Source organism: Chiloscyllium punctatum, chromosome 10 (assembly GCF_047496795.1).
Source record: "Chiloscyllium punctatum isolate Juve2018m chromosome 10, sChiPun1.3, whole genome shotgun sequence".
NCBI lineage: Eukaryota > Metazoa > Chordata > Chondrichthyes > Orectolobiformes > Hemiscylliidae > Chiloscyllium > Chiloscyllium punctatum.
This window is the reverse complement of record NC_092748.1, coordinates 64,131,553-64,153,876: the sequence shown is the minus strand read 5'-3', so window position 1 is coordinate 64,153,876 and position 22,324 is coordinate 64,131,553. Positions and strand designations below refer to the sequence as shown.

Genomic DNA, 22,324 nt, shown 5'->3' with positions numbered 1-22,324 from the left:
CTCTGATGTACTGACTTACTCTGCCAGTACTCCTGACTGAGGGCAGACTACCTTGGCTTTAATGAGGACTAATCTCCCTGGTCTTAAGTCATGGCCATTTGGTTGAAGGACATACAGTATTTGCCACATCAGCTGCTAGCATATGCTGCATGCATTACAGTGACATAGCACGGTGCCATATAGCACATGTCCTTCCTCTTGACTAAACATTGCTGGAACCCATGACAAGCAGTACAGCTTTCTCTCTGTACTAAATGGCAAGGCAAGATTTACAGGTTCTGAATAGTGCAGCAAAGTGTAAACATGCATACTGTAGGTATCCAGGTAAGCACAATGTGAGTAACAGTAAACTCAGCAAAGAACCCTGAGATCAACACTACTCCAACCCCTATAAGATGGTTGTCTGCCCCTGCACATAAGTGGCCTAACGGCCACATTACAATTCAAGGTGTCAGTGTGTTCAACTTTGAAATATTGATGTGGATAATTATATTTTAAGCAGGTCAGAAATATGCCATGCGGATGTGGAGAGGCGGATGCATATCTAGTGCCAACATCTATGGATGGCAGGGGTGCAGGCTGTTGCTGGCTATAGAACATAAACTAACATTGTTGGGATTGCTGGTCAGGATGGACGCCTGGAGGAGTAAGCAGTGAGCTAGTGCTGCCAGGTATTCCCTCTGATAGTCATGTGAGGAATAGTCACTACCTGGTTTCAGGTTACAAAGTTAAAAATCACACAACACCAGGTTATAGTCCAACAAGTTTAATTGGAAGCACACTAGCTTTCGGAGCGACGCTCTTTTACCAGGTGATTGTGCACAATCACCTGATGAAGGAGCCTCACTCCGAAAGCTAGTGTGCTTCCAATTAAACCTGTTGGACTATAACCTGGTGTTGTGTGATTTTTAACTTTGTACACCCCAGTCCAACACCGGCATTTCCAAATCATGGTTTCGGGTTAGGTATTAATGAGATGCAAATATCTGCAAATAGACCTCTCATCATTCAATAGTGTGATTCTCACCTTACTGTTCAAACCCTAGGGGGAATTTCAGATATTCTCTTTTTTTGATACCAAGATTTTCAATTCTCATATCTTTTCAGACCTTTGTGGCACTCTCAATATAGCAGCATCGTCTCTTAATGATTCTCATTCCCCCTCAACCCCAGAAAAGACCATTAACCCTTCCTGCTCTCTGTACCTCCCACTCACTCATCCAGGGCATCTTTCCTGACTGATGATAGTCCAGCCCTCTTAATAATCACAGTCCACCTTGACTGTTCCTTGCTGCCAATCATGACAAAAGAAAAAGCAAGACAGAGATGCTGTGAATGTCCAAGTAGATGCAAAGCGAGTGAGAGCTAAGAAAGCAAGCTAAGATCCCTGAGGTGCATCCTGTTCTAAGGATTGCATTGGATATCTGTTCCTTTGTACAATGCAAACTGGCAGCAGCACTGCAAAGGAGTCAGTGAGCTCCAAAGTACAGGATTAAAGCATTGAACTTCATTACAAACTTCATTACAAATATGCAAAGAAAATGACATGAGGCTGGTACTTTGTCAACATCAACATCAGTGATGGAGTACAGACTTTTGCTGCCTGTTGACCATATCGCAAGATGTTGGGAACTGCTGATTAATATGACAACCCAGAGAAGCAGTAGCTCCTAGGTAGCTGGCCAGATTTACATGTTGGGAATTATTGCCATCCACTTTCTCTTCACTGCTTGGGAAAATAACAAACTGCACATAGAAGAGATAAGATTAGGAATAATGAGATGTTGATGCATCCAAATAGTTGCCTCATTGCTCATCAGCAAAAATCTCATCTATCCACTTTTATCTATTCCACCTGGAATAGAGTATTAGGCTTTTATTTCTCAACATCGAGAATCTATTATTTTTGTTCTTATCAAGCAAGAATTTTCCCATATCCATGTGCTTATAAGATCCACATAATCAAAAACTAGCAGTCAACACTGTACTGTAGTAAATCAACTTCCCACTGACAATGTTTTAATACGAAATCAAATTTGCTGTTCATGTATATCTTGGCCAGAGGTTTACAGCAGTGAAAATAAAAATCCAAACCAGAAGTTTCAGGAAATAAAAAAAACTATATAAATAGCAAATGTTAGAAATGTACACTTTATTCACAGAATATCTGATAGCATAATCACAGAATTAGACACAAAGTTATATATTGAAAACTGAATGAAGCAACACCTGAAAGAAAACAATTTTGTGCAATATCTTTTCGGAAATTCATTACTGATTAGATCTTTAATACAAAATTGTGTGATTGTTTTTAAAAATCTACATGTCAAAGATTATGAACTTATTTCTAATTCATTTTGTATCAATTGTTGTTGATTATTTCTTATATTGTTGTTTCATCAAGTCAATCCATTAATATAACTGGGGGATTGGCCTGGGATGTTATACTAAAGCCAACAGTGTGAGTGAACTTAATGAAAATAGCACAAATATAGTGTAATGTGTTCAAAAAGATCTGTGCAAGTCTGTTTTATCTGGTTGATATTTCCAAAAGCCGACAAAGCAAAACTCTTATTTTTTTAATATCGATGGTGTCCTCCCATAGAAGAAACCTAAATGGCATGCTGATAGAGATACAAGGAAGGAAACTGGGACTTGGACGCAAGGGACTAGGTATGAGGTGAAATCCAAAACTGCACAGTGCTGGTTGGAGACCACATTTGGAGCCGAAAAATATAGGAAAGAGGTCTAAACTCAAGATTTAGGGAGAATTGAGTAGGGCTCTATGACTAAGAAATGAATGAAGGCCAGGCAAGAAACCACAACCCAATAATGTGGACCTCAAAAGCCCTGAATCTTTGGAGCTTTGAGACCAGTGAAGTCCCAAAGAAGAATGTAAACAATTCTAAATCTGCAGTAACATATTCCATATGATTTTCACTGGTTTCCCTGATCCAGCTGTAGACCAGTATATCATTTGCAGAAATTCTGGGACAGAGTACAATAAAAAGTTTGAAAAGTTGTCTTAGTGCAAGAGATTGTACCCAGTTTTTGCTGAGACAAACTGCTGACCATGCCTGTAAAAATATATTTATGCTGCCATACTGTGTTCAGGCAGATGTGGATTGTTCAATTTAGCTGATATCCTAGTCACAAACATTCATGACAGATAAAGAACAATCTACGGTGACTAACTAGTTCCAAATGTGTTGTTAATTCAATTATTTTCATGATTTCAGTCAATGACCAATTCAAAAGAGTTCTGCCAGTGTTTTTTAAGGATGGTAACATTTTACATAAACAAATTACCTTGTAGAAAAACTGAGTCAAAATTGTTCGATGTCTACTGGCTGTTCCTAGATTAGGGTAACTCTATGCTTTGTGATAGATGATTTTAGCAAAAGTTGTGTTGGGAGGGGAAAATTAACTAAGGTACCTATCATTGACTTAAAAAAATGTATGTGCGGACATCACAAGTGGATATCCTGTCAACTCTTGACATGCAGTTCAAAAACAAAGCAGTCAATTTGGATAATGGATTGTAGTTGAAGCAAATAATATTGGTTCAGTCATCTGTTAAACATTTTTTTTCAGCTTCTGTTGACATCAGTAGAAATGAAAAAAGACGACATGTTTAGGTATATTAAATTAATATCCACAGTCAAAAATACTGCAAAAAAATTGGTTATTATTGCATCCAAAATGACCAGCACGCATCACTAACATCAGGGCAGTTAAAACTTTAGGGGAAGCAAACAGAAAGATAAGTCAAAATGGATCCCAATTATTTATGCTTGTAAGATTACTTTAGTAAGAGGTGCTAATGATGCTTCACTCTTTTCAAAGCATAAAAAATACAGAACTGCAACTGAAATCATAAGTAATTGTAATGTCAAATGGTCAAGATAGTTGATAATTGATCACGATAGTTAATACAGGGCAAGTAGTTTTAAACTTACAAATGAAAGCCAATGTTTTATGAGTTCCTGCTTCTCAGAAGGCTATAGATTTAGCCTAGATTTTGCCAGTCAGAATACTCTAAACTTAATAATTCTTTCATCTTACACTTAGTATTCCATGAAATAGATTAAACCCTTGTTTAATTTACTAGCTTCTCTAAAGTACCTGTTCTTTCTGCTGGCATCATATACCTGTTCTTGGTCAAATAATGTATTTTTGTTTCTGCAATACCACATTGTGAAACATTGTGGACTTTAATAGAATAAATTAAGCAGTGATTCTTAGTGCAACTTCTAGCATTACAGAATTTATAAATTACCTATAAGCACATCATTGTATAAATTTTCATTTAGAAATGCCCTTTTTAAAATGTACCTTTCCCTAGGTAAATAGATTTTTGTATACACATTTACACACAAATTGTATTCAGTGAGCAGCCCAAACTCTTAACTCACAAAAGAGTTTCTCCTCAATAAAATTATTTGCAATTCACATCACTTACTTTACTATAGGAGTCCAACAGTATACATCACAAAAAGTGATCACTGCTGCTGGGGATCTCAGTTTGATCATAAATAGCACTTGTAGGCTTTGTGTCATTAATCCATCCTACATCTAAAGTTACAATGTCAGTAAATAATCTATTATACAATTGTAAGTGATTACAATATATTTATCAAACTAAAAAATAAATAGAGTTCCAATGTGAACAATGAATATTGGAAGCAGGAAACAAAAAGACATAGGTCATTAAAGTTAAACCTTTTCCCAGTTCTGGACAAAGGACAATTCATCTTGATGGAAGCAAAATAAAAACATTGATATAACAACATTCATATGCATTAATTTTGTTGAAACTAGTTTTACTATTTTGCATAGTAGCTAAAGACTGGAAAATAGATTTTAACAAAAATCTGATGCAAAAGCTATCATACATTATTGACAAAGGACACTGTAGTCTGTAAAAATGAAACAGCATAAACAGTTGAAAGTTTTAGCATAGTTTCAGCTAAAAACTGAGGCTGCAGTAGGAATAAGTACAACTATTCCATATTCCTTGAGTAATTCAAATAATCTTTTGTTTATACGCATAAAGTCTGCTTGCCTGAAGACACTCCTAGTTTGGTAACGTTTGACTTTATACATTTCATATTATGATGCAGGCTGAAGAAAAATGGTGTTACGTGTGATGCTTAAACACAGACCTGCTGTGCAGTCATGTTACCATAATACATCTTTTCATTTTCCATCATCCTTACTGCAGCCAGCACCACCACTCTCACAGTCTGTGTATACTCTGAAAAAGCATTATTTCAAAACTGAACAAAAATAAAGTGAGGCCAATAAAACATAAAACAGGAAGATACCAGATCATTTAAGGCTAAATCTTTCTGTCAAGAGCTCTGCATGCTCCGTATTGCCTATAGCCTTCTCTAATTTAGTAAGAAAAACATGCATTGAAAAGGACTAGTTTAAAGAGAACATATTATAATTTGATATACATAAGTATGTAAGTATTGAAGATAATCATCTTAATTTTAATTTAAAATGTGAAATCAATCAACAAAAGTTATCCATTCTTCTTTACCAATACACTCTGCTGGACTTTAAGATCCTATTCTGTATTACATTTTATGAGGCAGAGCAAAACCTCTTATTAATTGTTTTTTGCTACTACTGAATAAATATAAATTTAATGTGAATCATGCCATAAAACTATATGCAAGAGCTGCACATATTATTGCATGCTGTTTGTGATACTACATGCTCGTTTAATGGTAATATTACAATGAATTTAAAGTGGCTTAGGTCTTGTATCAAAGCAATAAACATTACATTTCACTGCAGCTGTTTAATTAACATCTCAGAATGCAAGTAGTGCTAATGAAACTTTGCCCTAATTTGTAAATATTAATTGCAGTATATTAGTCCCATTAAAGTTTGAAAATTACAATAGAATTGCCTTTGATCAAAAATTATATTTTAGTGTCCGTCAAAAAGTTTCTGAAGTTACGTAAAACGTTCAGAATTCATTTTCCTCAGTTTGGGAGGAAGGTTTCCCTCAATCCTTGAACCACCTGCTAATCTCTGTAGTTTTGGTGGCAGATCAGCCACAGATTGGCTCATTGGGTCACAGGTCACCTTACTGGTCTTTGGCACCAGTTTTTCCTCTGAATTTCCAGGAACTGAACTGATTCGTTGCAGCTTCATTGGTAGATCTCCCATACTATATGCTTTTTCTGAAGTGGTGGAACTCATTCTTAGTAATTTTTTTGGTAGATCTTCCCTCCCTGTAATCTTCTGCAGTTTCAATGGTATCCTGGTACTTAGATCATCAACACTATTGAAGCAGTCCACAGAATCATTCCTATCGGGCACAGTGCCTCTGCTGTTGTTAACAGTTGGGGCCATCAAAGGAGAAGTCATAAATAGCATTTCCTCTTGTTCTTTTACACTGTATGGTGGTGTTGGAATTTCAAATGTTGCATGAAATTGAGAGTAATCCACTTTGAAGAATCCTTCTTCCAGGGATATAACTGGGAAAAAACGGTTTCCCCAAAGAACTTCATCTTCTGTGTATGATGTCCTTGCTTGGCATGTCATGCCTAGATAGAAAAGACAAATGTAAATCAATAATGTCAGAATTTAAGACAGGCAGTATTAATCTGATTATTGATTTCTAAAAAAACTCATAGGTAGCTAAATGTTAGTCACTTTTTAAAAGCCAAAGATCACGCATCAAATTAACATTCCACAATCAACCTTATACCAATTAACTGAAAGCAGAACTTCAGGCTTTTAAATGTCTGTAAATACAAGCCATTCCCCATAAAACTTTCAATCAGAAAGATGAATTACTGCTGAACACATCCTTAGTCTTCAAATATGTTCCATAGAGTTATAAATATTTGATATATTGTGTGAATTTAATCCAGGCAGGAAGAATCTCATCTACTGCCTGGAGAGTCAGTGCAAGAAAGTGGCCACTATAAGAACTTAACCACATTTAAGCAGCCCACAAGTGGAAATCTTGTCTTTGAGAGCTGCCAAGCAGAAGAAACTTGGAGCAGTGGTAGCTGCCAGCAATGCAGCCAACAGAATCAACAAAGAATCTTGGGTCAAAGTCAGTGAGGACAGTGTGGGCGTTTGAGGTGGGAGTTCATGAGACTGAGATGAAGATACAAGGGTGATTGGAGATAGGGCACAGAAGTGGTTCTCAGCACATATCCCCTTCCCTCAATCAGGAACTGTGCTTTTGAATAAGGGCCTACACCATCTTTGCCATTCCTATGTGGTGAGTCATCAAAGAGTTCAATACCTACAGCAGGGAAGATGAGGCGTCCTTCATTAGCCTCCAGGCAGGAGATCTATCCACAAACTTCCCTAGCCCAGATACTATCAGCTGGAAGTGGGAAGATAGTGGCAGTTCTAATCTGTCTCTTTCCTGCCTGATTAACCCCTCTGCCTCCACCTCCAAACTCACTTCCAAGGAGGCACTAAATTCTATCCAATACTTGTAACAATGAAGGAAACGTAATCCATAATTGAAAAACTCTGTGCACATAGGAAAAGTAACACAGACTAGATCGATGCATGCTAGGCAAAGCAACAGTGGTAAATATCTGAGCATCCGTCAAGAATTTTGCAATTTTTCCAGCTTTGGCAGTGTTTCAATGGTTCCAAATTACTTAAAAAAGGATACAAGGATAAATTTGACAACTACAAGTCAGCCAAAAACTTGAAAGACAATAATCCAAGACAAAATTAATTGTACATTACTTGTATGGAAAAGTGTGGGCAAATAAATGTAACTCAGCAAAGAAGATTCTGCATGATAGACTAATTAGCAAAGTTAGGTCACATGGGATTCGGGATGAACTTGCCAATTGGATACATAATTGGCTTAATGGCAGGAGACAGAGAGTAATGATGGAGGGTTGTTTTTCCGACTGCAGGCCTGTGACCACAGGGATTGGTTCAGGGTTTCTTTTGTTTGTCATTTATAGAAATAATTTGGATGAGAATATAGAAGACATGGTTAGTAAGTTTGCAGATGACACCAAAATTGGTGGCATAGTAGAGAATGAAGAAGATTTTCTAAGTTTATAAAGGCATCTTAACCAAATGGATCAATGGCCTGAAAAATGGCAGATGGAGTTCAATCTGGATAAATGCAAGATAATGCATTTTGGTACAACTAACAAGTTTAGGGCTTATACAGTTAATGGAAGGGCCTTGGTTAGTGCTGTAGGACAGAGGGACATAAGGGTTTAGGTACATAATTCTTTGAAGTTTGCATCAGTATAGACAGGGTGGTTAAAAAGGCATTTGGCATGCTTGCCTTCATTGATCAGTCTTTTGAGCATAGGAGTTGGGAAGTCATGCTGAGATTGTACAGGACATTGGTGAGGCCTCTTCTGGAATACTGTATCCAGTTCTGGTCACTCAGTTATGGGAAGAATATTATTAAGCTGGAGAGGGTTCAGAAGAGATTTACGAGGATGTTGCTTGGTATGGAAGGTTTGAGTTATAAGGAAAGGCTGGATTGGCTTGGGCTTTTTTCACTGAAGGGTAGGAGGTTGACAGGCAATCAGGTAGAAGTTTATAAAATAATGAGAGTTATAGACAGCATTAATGGTAGTTGTCTTTTCCCTGGGATAGGGGATTTCAAGACTAGGAGCTACATTTCTAACGTGAGAGGACAGAGATTTAAGTAAGACATAAGAGGCAAATTGTTTGCACAGAGGTTGGTTCGTCTGTGGTATGAACTCCCCGAGAAAGTGATGACTGTAGTGCAATTACAACATTTAAAAGACATTTGGATAGATACATGAATAGGAAAGGTTTGGAGGGTTATGAGCTAGGAGTAGGCAGGTGGGACTAGTTTAGTTTGGGTGTGGACTGGAGGGTCCATTTCCATGCCGTTTGACTCTATGACTCTATAAAGACTTATTGTGATTGACAACTTTGATAAAGTAATACAATGGATTGATGAGGATAATACAGTGGAAACTATGAATATGAATTTTCATATTAACTTTATTAATGTAGGTATGGAGTACAAAAGCAAAACGGTTTTAGGAATCGCACTTTAGGAAGAGTCAATACAGAGGTTGTCAAAGAGATTTACTAGAATGATAAAAGGGATGGAGGATTTCAGCTACGCAGAGACAGTAGCAGAGTCAGGGTTGTTCTCTTTTAAGCCAACAAGGTTTAGGTATGTTTTGAATGGGTAATATAGAACTGTTTCTAGTAGCCATAGGGTTGATAATGGGAAGTCATACACTGATGATTGATAAAGGTACCAAAGGCAAGCCTTTATTCAGTAAGTTGTTGCAATCTGGAATTTAGGATGAAACTTACAAGCCTCTGAAGAACATTGTAAGTCCATTGGGAAAACAGGATGAGATAAGCAGAAATGAGATTCTTAACACTAATGAAAAGTCTGATTCTCCAACCAAGTGTTGAACAGGCAGACAAGTGTCTCACCATTTAGTATCATGAGGCCCATTTGCATGAATTTGCGTGCTATTATTAACTAATCTTGTCTCGTTAATATGCAGTTTTCATTCTCCCACCTGCCAGATAGAAAGTAGATGTCAACATTTCCTCACGTGGGATGCAAAATGGGTATTGGGCAAACTCAAGGTAAAAACAATGACTGCAGATGCTGGAAACCAAATACTGGATTTGTGGTGCTGGAAGAGCACAGCAGTTCAGGCAGCATCCAACGAGCAGCGAAATCGACATTTCGGGCAAAAGCCCTTCATCAGGAATAAAGGCTTGAAGGGCTTTTGCCCGAAACGTTGATTTCGCTGCTCATTGGATGCTGCCTGAACTGCTGTGCTCTTCCAGCACCACTAATCCAGTATTGGGCAAACTCAGCTCACCACTTGTTCTAGGCAAAGTGAGGACTGCAGATACTGGAAACCAGAGTTTGGACTAGAGTGGTGCTGGAAAAGCATAGAGGTTCAGGCAGCATCCGAGCAGGACAATCGACGTTTCGGGCAAAAGGGAAGGACTTTTGCCCGAAATGTCAATTTTCCTGCTCCTCGGATGCTGCCTGACCTCCTGTGCTCTCACCACTTGTTCTTCCAGTCCTCCATCAGTACTGAGAAATATCTCAGGGCATGTCCCGGGGCAGTGACTGACCACATCCCCAGCAACATCCCCAACCCACTTACAATAGTTCTGCATGTCAATGTTGCATTTTGGAGTGTACAAGCACCTTTCATCTAATGCTGTTGCCAGGACATTGAGCATGGGGTCAGGCACCCAACTCATGGATTGGACCCAGAGCATCTCAGGGCTCTTCTTTTGCTCTCTTAGAATTCATTCATTTTGTGCGTATTTGGATGTTCACAGCATTTCTGTCTTGCCTTCTTCTTTTGCACTTAGCCCTCTCAGCACAGAAGTAAAGGCCCATAGTATTTCCACCTTGACTTGCCTTTTAATGCAGATGCAAAGTCAAGCAGCTTATCAGGGTTGTCAGTAGTTATCTATCAAGGAGGTGGACATGTTGCTGTAAGGTACCCTTATCATGTTGCTTTGTCAGTCTCACGTATGCATCGTGTGCCAGCAGCTTATGTTGCAAACATACTGCATTTGCTTCAACCAACGGACCATGTCTCAAAGGGAGACAGTCATCGTCAGATGTCCTGACAAGGCAAATCATGGGCAGCAATTGATATCAATCCAGAGGTTTGAGCAAAATCAGTCAGGGCCTTGTGATTTTCAGGTCATGGGGACCATATTACGACAATTCGATGATTGGGCCACGACCAGTCGAGGTTGAGTGTAACCAGTTCAGGCAGTAATGATAAATTAGAATATGCAAAAAGACTACTAATGGGTCCAGTCATCGATCAGTTGGGGCTGTATGTGAAAATCGGTCAGGAGGGTGGATGCGGTTCATCTCAAAGAAAGTCAGTCGGGTATGAAGGGCAACCACTGTGATAGGGAAGTTGAAGAACTCAATTCTGGGGATGGAGGCAGCATGGCAGGATACAGAGTGAACAATAATTATGAAGGAGGCAACTCGATCTATAGGAGGTTCAGAGGAGATAATAGTGCATTGGAGGAATTGGTTGCCATGGCATGGTGCAACATGATTGTTGGCATGGCTAAGCTGTAGGGCAGGGCTGAATGGGTAACGTTGGAGATGAAGTTGTAATTCCAAAAGGGTGTATGAGAACTTGTGGAAGGTCTGTACAGGTTGGGCTGCATTGCCCTTGATTATCATGCTGAGCCTGTGATTCACTGAACCAAGTACAATCTGCTTTGCTTTCCAAAAAACTCATGCAACTTGTAAGTGCACCCTGGAAATGAAAAATGTCTGTGTCCATACAAAAGGGGAGCAATTGATTTTTTTTCCTGTCTGGCAGTAAGCTTTATTTGTGAATGAATGTGAAGCCCTTCAATTGCATGAACCAGAAAGTTTCATTATACAGGTTGAAGTTAACTGTAATCATAATACCCTGCATGTGAGATGTATACAGTATTTAACTGTGTGGATAGAAATCCTGGTCAGAAAAAGTCTTGACCATTTCACTGGTCATTTCGGATTGAAGATCACGATGAAGCAGAATTAATCACTATAAGCATTCAGCAACATTTATATGCAATACCGTCTTTCTTGGGTCATATGGGATATGGAGACAACACTTACAATCTCTTACTACATGTGCATGACATGGCTTACCCTATTTTCATTGGAATAAGGTCCTTATATTAAATTTTCATGTAAAGACATTCCATAGGGCATTCCTTGTATAAGTCCTTCATGCCCCACGGTATGAAGGACTATGCTAAACCATCATTGTTGAACAAAGAAAATGCTGACTACTCATTACTGAAGACGTTTTCTGTTTCTTATTTTTTTTCCACAGAGGTTTATTGAAGGTATGACCAATGGATCTAGCCACAGCAGGAGTTATCATAATTGTTGCCGTAGTGCAATGAAAGCAGAGAGAAATTGAGAAGCAACAGATGAGCCAGGAAGCCCAAGACCAGTGATCACCTCCAGCAAGTGCTGAACAGTCTCCATATGCACATGTCATAGTTGAAGTTCCTCTCAGGATATGCAAGTGACTCGGAATCTATTGATTGTTTTTCCTCAGATGAATCAGGAACAGAGTCACTGCACAATATGGGTGGCCAAAGGCACTGTCGCCAAATTAGACCAACTGCTGGAGCAGTACTTGCAACTTAAAGGAGTGAATGACCATCCTGTCAGGGTGACAGCAACTGACTACTTCCAAGTATCGGTCTTGGGGAGGGGACACTGTAGAATACACCAAGTACAGTATGCTGCATGTTGTGCTGTACACAAGTGAAGCAGGAATGTGGGGTTCGGTGGATGCTGGAAAGCTGTGAGTGCAACATCAATATTGAGCAGTAAGATGAGGATGTTGAATATGGAAGAACATGCAGCAACATGAACAACAAGCCAGACAGTGCTTAACTGACATTGGTCACAGATCTCCAGTCAGAAAGACACCCTTACACCAAGCCAGTTCTGGATCCATGTGACTTCATCTTCTGTAGCAGTCAGCCAAGAGCGATTTTGTCAAAGGCCTTGGTAAACCCCATGTAGACAACATTCCCTGGCCTGCCCTCATCAGTCATCTTTTGTCACTTGCTTGAAAAACTCAATCAGGTTTGCGAGACGTGACCCCCCTCTGACAAAGCCATGCTGCCTATCACTAATAAATCCATATATTTCCAACTTTGGGTTAATCCTTGATCCTAAGAATATTCTTCAATAATTTCCTTACTGCTGATGCAGGGCTCACCAGCCTGCAATTTCCTGATTAACCCTGTTGACAATCTTAATCAAAGAAGCAAGATTAGCTATTATCTAGTCGTCCGGGCCTTTTCTTGCGACTTGAAAATACAAAGACTTTGTACAGGCCCCAGAAGTTTCCTTCCTTGCTTCCCTTAGTATTCTGGATAGATCTCATCAGATCCTTGGGACTCATCTACCATAATGCTTTGAAAAACACCCAACGCCTTTTTTTTATGTTGACATGCTCCGACAACAAGAATTAGCCATTTGGATACAGAACTGGCTCGAAGGTAGAAGACAGAGGGTGGTGGTAGTGGGTTGCTTTTCAGACTGGAGGCCTGTGACCAGTGGTATGCCGGAAGGATCGGTGCTGGGTCCATTGCTTTTCATCATTTATATAAAAAGGCTCTGGATGTGAACATAGGAGGTAGAGTTAGTAAGCTTCCAGATGACATTAAAAACAGACGAGTAGTAGACAGCAACGAAAGTTACCTCAGAGTGTAATGGGATTTTGATCAGATGGGCCAAGGAGTGGATGAAGTTTAATTTAGATAAATGTGAGGTTCTACATTTTAGAAAGGCAAACCAGGACAGGACTAATATGCTTAATGGTAAGGTCGTGGAGAGTGGTGCTGGACAAAGAGACCTTGGAGTGCAGGTTCACAGTTCTTGAAAGTCGAGTCGCAGGTAGATAGGACAGTGAAGAAGGTGTTTGGCATGCTTTCCTTTGTTGGTCAAAGCATTGAGTATAAGAGTTAGGAGGTCATGTTGCGGTTGTACAAGACATCAGTTAGGCCAATTTTGGAATATTGCATGTAATTCTGGCGTCCCTCCTATAAGAAGGATGTTGTGAAACTTCAAAGGGTTCAGAAAAAATTTGTAAGGATGTTGCCAAGGTTGGAGCATTTGAGCTATACAGAGAGGCTGAATAGGCTGGGGCTATTTTACCTGGAGCATCAAAGGCTAAGGGGCGACCTTAAAGTAGTTTATGAAATCATGAGACGTAAGGATAGGGTGAATAGCCAAGGTCTTTTCCCTGGATGGGGGAGTCTAGAACTAGAGGGCATAGATTTAGGATGAGAGGGGCAAGATTTAACAGGGACCTAAGGGACAAATCTTTCATGCAGAGGGTAGTGCGTGTATGGAACGAGCTGCCAGAGGAAGTGGTGTAAGCTGGGACAATTACAACATTTAAAAGGCACCTGGATGTGTATATGAATAGGAAGGGTTTAGAGGGATATGGGCCAAATGCTGGCAAATGGGACTAGATTAATTTAGGATATCTGGTCAGCATGGACAAATTGGATCAAAGGGTCTGTTGCTGTGCTGTCTGTCTCTATGATTCTATGACTCTATATCCCCCATACAAACATTATCATTACCTTCCAGGGTGAAAAAAAAGCCTACTTGATTGGAACTGCATCCACAAGCATACACTCTCTCCAGCACAGACACTCACCAGCAGCAGTGTGTACTATCTACAAGATACACTGCAGAAATTTGTTATAGATCCTTAGACATTTTTCAAGCCTACAATCAGTTCCACCTAGAAGGATAAGCAGGTACTGGGATTACCACCACCTTCAAGTTCCCCTCCAAGCTGCACACCATCCTGACTTGGAAATATATCGCTGTTCCTTCACTGCTTCTGGGTTAAAATCCTGGAATTCCCTCCCTAGCGGCATTGTCAGTCAGCCTACAATATGTGGACTACAGTGGTTCCAGAAGGCAGTTCACCACTACCTTCTCAAGGGCAACTAGGGTTGGGCAATAATTGCTGGCAAGTCAATAATACCCAAGTCCTATGAGTCAATATAACCAAACAAAGCAGCAGACTTACAAATTTGCCCTTCCATTTACAATGAACTATCACTATGTGCCCTAAGAAATGTTTCTTTTTGGTTCTCCCACTACATGCACTATGAAGGGCAACTCTTGGCTAGCAGAATTTGACTTAGCTTGGCTTTAAATTTAATACCTGCAACAGGAATCCTGGGAGGTCCCAGTAGTGACAAATGTTTCTGCCTCATATGAGACATAAGGATAGAACAAGTGGGGCATCTCAAAATCATAGTACAGTACAACCTTGATTATCCGAATATCAATTATCAAAATTTCTGATTATCCAAGCAAGCTCCAAAGGTTCCATACAAACAGCATTTGGCAACTCAGCAGTCAGTAATCAGTTAAACAGCATTATGGCATGCATTGCCTGATAACGGAGAAATGTTCGATAACCGGCACTGACAAATTATTGCTTGTTTACAACAGATCAGTTATCGGTTAAACGGCATTATGGCGTTTATTGCCTGATAACTGAGAAATGTTCGGATAACTGACACTCATAAATTACCACTTGTTTATGATCAGATTGATTATCCGAACAAAATACTCCCTGCCCATCTTGGTCAGATAATTCAAGTTCTACTGTAGATATATAATGAAGTGAGTTCTGAAAAACAGCCAGAGAAATATTGCAAGGGCTCCTGGAACGAAACCTCTCCATGAAACACACCAAAGTGAACAATTGGCTGATTCCCTGTGGTTTAGGCTATGCTGTCTGAGAATGCCGTGAAAGCAGATGTAATGATTAATTTTTAAAATGAAATGGATAGATACTTGAAAGCACAAAATTAACAAGATGCCTCTATCAAAGAACTGGTACAGGCACAGAGAGCTGAATGACAACTTTCTGTGTTCTATTATTCAATGATTCTATGATAGGTAACTGGTAATCCTCTTGGTTGGATTTATGCTCTGATAATACTCTGGGGGGTCATTAATCTAGAAATGAAACATTATTACATTGTAATGTCATGTCAATATTTAATTTAACATTACAACAACAATCCAAACTAATTATTACTGTAGTATAATTCATATTTTGTAAATGTCAACCATAGGTTAGAAGATTAGGACTTCAAACTGTATAACACAAAATTTACAATTATAGAGACCTTATCCTTGCATTAACTTGCTTTCTCTTACATTTGCCTTTTTGTTTGCAGTTTTTTGTTCATCATTTTCCTGCTACAATGCATGTATCAAGATCTATAATGGATTGTGTCTATGTAATCTCATCTTTGCAATTGCACAACTCAAAACTGTGTTCCCACACAGTGATCAAAATGTTTTCTGACGTTTTTCAAGTCCCATTATATTCACAGTAACTAAAATAGCCATTGTCTAAACTAATCCTTTTTTAAAAAATCAAATCCAAGAGGTATATGGGCTGAGTTTTTCCATATTTTGGCTCATTAATTTTGGCGTGTTTCACTCCATGAGCTCTCACAAATTTTCTCAATTCTCTGCTGCTCACCTAATTAATGATACAGTTTGGCAATCTTGCTCACAGGAGAGGTGGAAGTATTTGGCAATGCAGAGTCCTTCTGGTGTTCAGATTACTGGCACATATTCAAACCACCCAGCTGTGCATCATTTCAAATGTTGCAAGCCAGGGACTGCCCTTAATGTGTTGGTATAGAACTGGAAGCAAAATGACTGAGACAGACAAACTGACACCCCACTTTCCTGGCAGGGATCTGGAGGTCCTGTTGAAAGGGGTTATGGTGAGGGGGGGCTGTCTTTCCTCTGGACTGCCAATGGAGACCATGGCGCCAGGTGCTGCAGCCTGATTTAAAGTAGCCACCTAAGTCAGTGCCATGCCCACAATGCAGAACCACATGCAGCAATACCATAAGAATGTTAATGATTTCTATGCTGCGCAATGGTAAGTGCCACCATCTTCCCTCTGGTTTCTCACACTCTCCTACTCATCCACCTCCCACCAAGGCTCATGTCTACTCAATATTGCATGCAGCATGCTCCTACTCACTCCAGTGACTTCCTACTTTCTGCATGTCCACTCTTATACTTGGGACACTACATGACCTTTCCCCTACCTGCACTACACTAGCAATGTCAGCCACATCTATCTCACTTACTCCTTCCCTTTGTCTCATTGCCTCTCAGAGCCCAACAGCAGGACAATGAGAACCAAGACATGTGGAAGGGTGCCCGACATTCGTCACCTCATTCCATGAGAGGAGAGAATCCTTAAGTTCAGATGTAGAGGACTTTAATTGCTCGTTTGGGGATGCTGAAACCTCTATATCGTGGAAACACACATGAGGTTTATTATGCTAAGCTGCATTGTTCACCCATTACAATCACTGTGAAGGTATTCTTAACATGAATAGGCTTCTATTCCTACAGCATAACTTATTCCATCTCTTGTCTTTTGTAGACACCAGCAGCATTCATACAGCCTCCATCTGTGAGAGACCATCCCCTCTGGAAATCAACTTCTCCTCCATTCCGGAGGCACAATATATTAGAATATTCACTGGCAAGGGTGTTTCCTACACCCCCATTAACTCAGATATTGAAATCCTGGTGGGTACTTTAGCTAGTTTAGATCTGCAAACACATTCTGGTGATAACATCACTAGCATGTCTTTGCAGCTGGTTAAGTAAGAAACACCCCAGCTCAACAGCACTTAAAGGATCCAAGACAGCCTCAGGCAGAAGTGGATCCCCTGGTGTCAACCATTAATAACTCCATGAATTTACACAAACAAACATGGGACATTTGCCAAAGACACTTGCTAAATTGGATCAATGTTTGGAGGAATCTACCAACGTTATCAGTTTCCTGTGTGCTAGCTCTATGAACAGATTGGCAGTTGCCATGAAAAATTACATCCCAGAGAATGCTCAGTGGCAACTGGAGACGCATATATTCCATTTTTATAGCCATTGTGCACAGCAATAATGGGTAGGCGACAGAGAGACAAGGTATCTTGACCTTATTCCAGGTGCCCGTTGCTCACGAGAAGAGTGGTGGGTGATGCCAGCAGATGTCCAGAAGGAACAGGAACCACACACAGGCCCCCCTCAAAAGTTGCCTTTCAGGAGACTCTGGTGATGTCAGACCCTCTAACTCAAATCATGTCTCACAAACTTGATTGAGTTTTTTGAAGAAGTAACAAAGAAGATTGATGAGAGCAGAGTAATACGTGATCTATATGGACTTCGGTAAGGCGTTCGACAAGGTTCCCCATGGGAGACTGATTAGCAAGGTTAGATCTCGTGGAATACAGGGAGAACTATCCATTTGCATATGGAATTGGCTCAAAGGTAGAAGACAGAGGGTGGTGGTTGAGGGTTGTTTTTCAGACTGGAGGCCTGTGACCAGTGGAGTGCCATAAGGATCGGTGCTGGGCCCTCTACTTTTTGATATTTACATAAATGATTTTGATGCGAGCATAAGGGGTATGTATAGTTAGTAAGTTTGCAGATGACACCAAAATTGGAGGTGTAATGGACAGCGAAGAGGGTTACCTCAGATTACAACAGGATCTGGACCAAATGGGCCAATGGGCTAAGAAGTGGCAGATGGAGTTTAATTCAGATAAATACGAGGTGCTGCATTTTGGGAAAGCAAATCTTAGCAGGACCTACACACTTAATGGTAAGGTCCTCGGGAGTGTTGCTAAACAAAGAGACCTTGGAGTGCAGGTTCATAGCTGCTTGAAAGTGGAGTCGCAGGTAGATAGGATAGTGAAGAAGGCATTTGGTATGCTTTCCTTTATTGGTCAGAGTATTGAGTACAGGAGTTGGGTGGTCATGGTCCGGCTGTACAGGACATTGGTTAGGCCACTGTTGGAATACTGCAAGCAATTCTGGTCTCCTTCCTATTGGAAAGATGTTGTGAAACTTGAAAGGGTTCAGAAAAGATTTACAAGGATGTTGCCAGGATTGGAGGATCTGAGCTACAGGGAGAGGCTGAACAGGCTGGGGCTGTTTTCCCTGGAGCGTCGGAGGCTGAGGGGTGACCTTATAGAGGTTTATAAAATGATGAGGGGCATGGATAGGTTAAATAGTCAAAGTCTTTTCCCTGGGGTCGGGGAGTCCAGAACTAGAGGGCATAGGTTTAGGGTGAGAGGGGAAAGATAGAAAAGAGACCTAAGGGGCAACGTTTTCACGCAGAGGGTGGTACATGTATGGAATGAGCTGCCAGAGGATTGGTGGAGGCTGGTACACAATTGCAACATTTAAGAGGCATTTGGATGGGTATATGAATAGGAAGGGTTTGGAGGGATATGGGCCAGGTGCTGGCAGGTGGGACTAGATTGGGTTGGGATATCTGGTCGGCATGGACGGGTTGGACCGAAGGGTCTGTTTCCATGCTGTACATCTCTATGACTCTGTAACTCCACTTCACCTGTGACTGCCCCCATGCCTATTAAAGTTCAATTGGGGGAAGGAGAGCCTGCATCTGGGTAAGTCACTCTCAGTAATCTGGGCCTTTTAGCCATAACTGATCCTGAGGTCTTCTGCCCAAACCTTCAAGATCAACAAGGTCCATTATTGGTAAGATTTCCTCCACACCAGTTGTGGATCTCGGAACTGCTCCTAAACATAATGTGAGGGCAAAAAAGAAAATCTTCTGAGACCACATACTTGGCCTAGGTGACACGCCATTGTAAAGTGAAATATAATATTTGTAGGTATATTGTTGCATTAAACCATCACCTCTAAGTGGGTATCATTGTGGCTGTATCTGCAAGAAAGAAAGTACAGAAGCAATCCGCCCTTAGCATCATATGATGTTAGAATCCTGTCTGAAGAATTGAAAATCTTTCCCTAACATCCAACATGACATAGCAGGTTGCCTTTGTTGTTTGAGGAAGCATTCTAATAGTTGTCAATGGTAACTTTTATTAAACAACAGGAAACGCGAAGACTGAATGAACTAAACAAGGGCTGCTTGCCTTTGGAGCAGCAATAAATCGACAATGAATGATGTCTTTGACATCTTCACCCGACTCAGATCTGCTGGAATCCAGAGTCAATTAATTCCTTAAAAAAACCAAAAGAATTGTGGATGCTGGAAATCAGAAACAAAAACAGAAATTACTGGAAAAGCTCAGCAGGTCAGGCAGCATCTATGGATTTAAATCAGAGTTAACATTTTGGGTCCAGTGATTCTTCCTCAGAACTCAATTAATTCCTGTCTGGCTTGTTGAGTTTGATCCTGTACCACTCTATCATGGTGAAGGTGATGTTCTTTTTATTCACTGTCCTCATCTCCCTCAGATGTTTGCTGCCGCTCTCCCAGCTCTTCAGGGTCTATCACATCATTTCTTTGACAGCACCTACTGTAAAGAGAAGAGCAAGCTAGGATTACCTGGCACACTGTCTGCGGTATACTGAAAGATGCCCTGCAGAATGATATAAGCATCAGTGTCTCATTTTGAGGAGGCCTATCATTTACTCCATCATGGTCTGGAGGAAGAATGGACTGCATTGTATCTGTGATCAGTTTCAGTCAGTGGGTTGTACAATAGAGTCTCATATATGGATTGATCAGGCTAGCTCTTATTCCCAACAGCCATCCGTACAAGACTTTTCGTCCCTGGAATGTAGGGCAAACCTGAGAGTTATGATGGATATGGACATCATGGCAGATTCCAGGGTACCTGGTGCAGATTTCTAAAATGTGATACCAATGATGACAGATGATTTACACACTGATGTTGTTTCACAATTTTCTACCAGTGAAGTCAGCCATGTTTTGATAAGGTGCTCTAAATGCAATATGTGTACATTCGATACCACCCTGTATCTGGAGGTAGCTTGTAATTAACAAAGCACCCAGTTCAGGCTTTAGTGCTGACCTGAAGGAAAAGAGATTAAGTCATATGATCTCATAGAAATTGCATCAGTCTCAGCCTTGATGATCTGTGAGTTGAAGATTGCGGTATCCCACACAGCTACACTTTTGATCCTTGAAGTAACCAGTTGCATAAAAATTAAAAGCAGCTCTCACCTTGATGTCCACTTATCCCTTCAATTCAAAAGTTCTGTTTCTGCAGATGACATAACTTGGTCACAAAAGCACAGAACATGTTGATTCAGTGATGTCACTGAGTTTTGCACGTTTGGAGAAAATAACAGCAAAATCTATTAACTGTTGCACTCCAGAATCTCCTGTATAGTGTGATGAAGTCTTTTCTTGCCTTTCAATACACAACTATGCATAGTACATAAAAGTATATAGTAATTGACTGAAAGTCAACATAGACTTCCCAGTGGAACAGACAGATACATGCAGATGGATTTAAAAGCAGAGAAGTCATAGATTTCTAAAGGGAAAATGTATTTGACAAAGTTGTGGAGAATTTTTAAAGAGACAACAGAAGCGTTCAATGTGGGAAACACTGTTCATATGGTGTCAATGGGCCTCCCAAAGATATTTGATATAATGCCACACAATATACTTGTGAAGAAAGTTATACTTCATGGAATAAAAGGATCAATAATAATGTGGATACAAACTTAGCTGAGGGATAGGGTACAAAATAATGGCCAATGGATATTTTCAGGTGGGAGGAAGGTTTGGAGTGGATTTCCCAAGACATCTGTACAGGGCCCATGTTTTTCCTCATTTTATGTATATAATGATCCAGATCTTGGCAAGCAAAGGTTAATTCCAAGGTTGAGACATGACATAAAACTTGAAAGAATTATAAACCATGAGGAGGACAGGGTAGAATACCAGAGGTTTTGAGACAAGTTGTCGCAGTAGGCAGATAATAAAGGATAAAGTTTAATGCAGAGAAGTGTGACGTGATGCACTTTGTTAGGAAGAATGCTGAAAGACATTACAAAGCAGGAGTACAATTCTAAACGGGATACAGAGGTAAAGGGATCTGGTAGAGGTGCACAGATCATTAAAAGTGATAGGATAAGTGAGAAAGCAGTAGACATCCTTGCAGTATCCTTCGCTTTATTGAAAGGGTCATACAGTAGCAGAGCAAGAAGGTAATGTCGAACTTGTACAAGATACTTGTTAGGCCTCAGCTGGAGGCCTATGTACAATTCTGATTGCCATATTATAGAAAGGATGTGAACACATTGGAGATAGTGTAGAAGACATTTATGAGAATGCTTCGAGGGATAATAAATTTCTTTTATGAAGATAGATTGAAGAGTTTGGGAGCATTCTTCTTGGAGAGATGATAGCTAAAAGGAGATTGATAGAGTCCTTCAAAATCATTAGTGGGCTGGATAGAGCAGATAGGAAGAAACTGTTTCCATCCATAGAGGAACAGGAATGTGAGGTCATAGATTTAACATGACTTGCAAAAGAAACAAGGGTGATATGTGTAAAACAAAACAGTTTCACACAGCGAGCATTTAAGGTATGGAATGCACTGCATGGAAATGTGATGCAGCATGTTCAATTGAGGCCTTCAAGAGGCTATTGCATGATTATTTGGATAAAAATAATGTGCAAATGTATGGAGGAGAAAAACAAGGGACTAGCATTAGGTAAGAATGCTCATGTGAAAGGCCAGTGCAGGTATGATGGATTGAATGGGCTCTTTACTTGTCATAAAAATTCTGTGACTTTGTGGTGCAAAGTGATACATTTTGGTGGAATGAACAAGGAAAGACAATGTAGGATGCAATTCTTCTATACGAGCAGGGTCAAAGGGATATAGAACATAGAACAATGCAGTACAGATCCTTCGGATCAAACTGTAGAACCAATCTGAGCCTATCTGT

The 22,324-nt window shown here is 40.1% G+C and overlaps 1 protein-coding gene across 2 annotated transcripts in view; it reads right to left on the bottom strand.

Annotated features, from left to right (window-relative positions):
- Nucleotides 1–2,156: 2,156 nt before the first annotated feature.
- Nucleotides 2,157–22,324, bottom strand: part of kcnj3a (potassium inwardly rectifying channel subfamily J member 3a) — a 320,466-nt gene continuing 300,298 nt past the window's right edge. Inside the window, exon 3 of one of the 2 annotated variants that reach the window (XM_072579364.1) lies at nucleotides 2,157–6,566. In XM_072579364.1, coding sequence (XP_072435465.1) covers nucleotides 5,971–6,566 — 596 coding nt within the window. In that variant the 3' untranslated portion in view covers nucleotides 2,157–5,970. The remainder of the gene's footprint in view (nucleotides 6,567–22,324) is intronic. The other variant, XM_072579365.1, reaches the window with a different exon arrangement.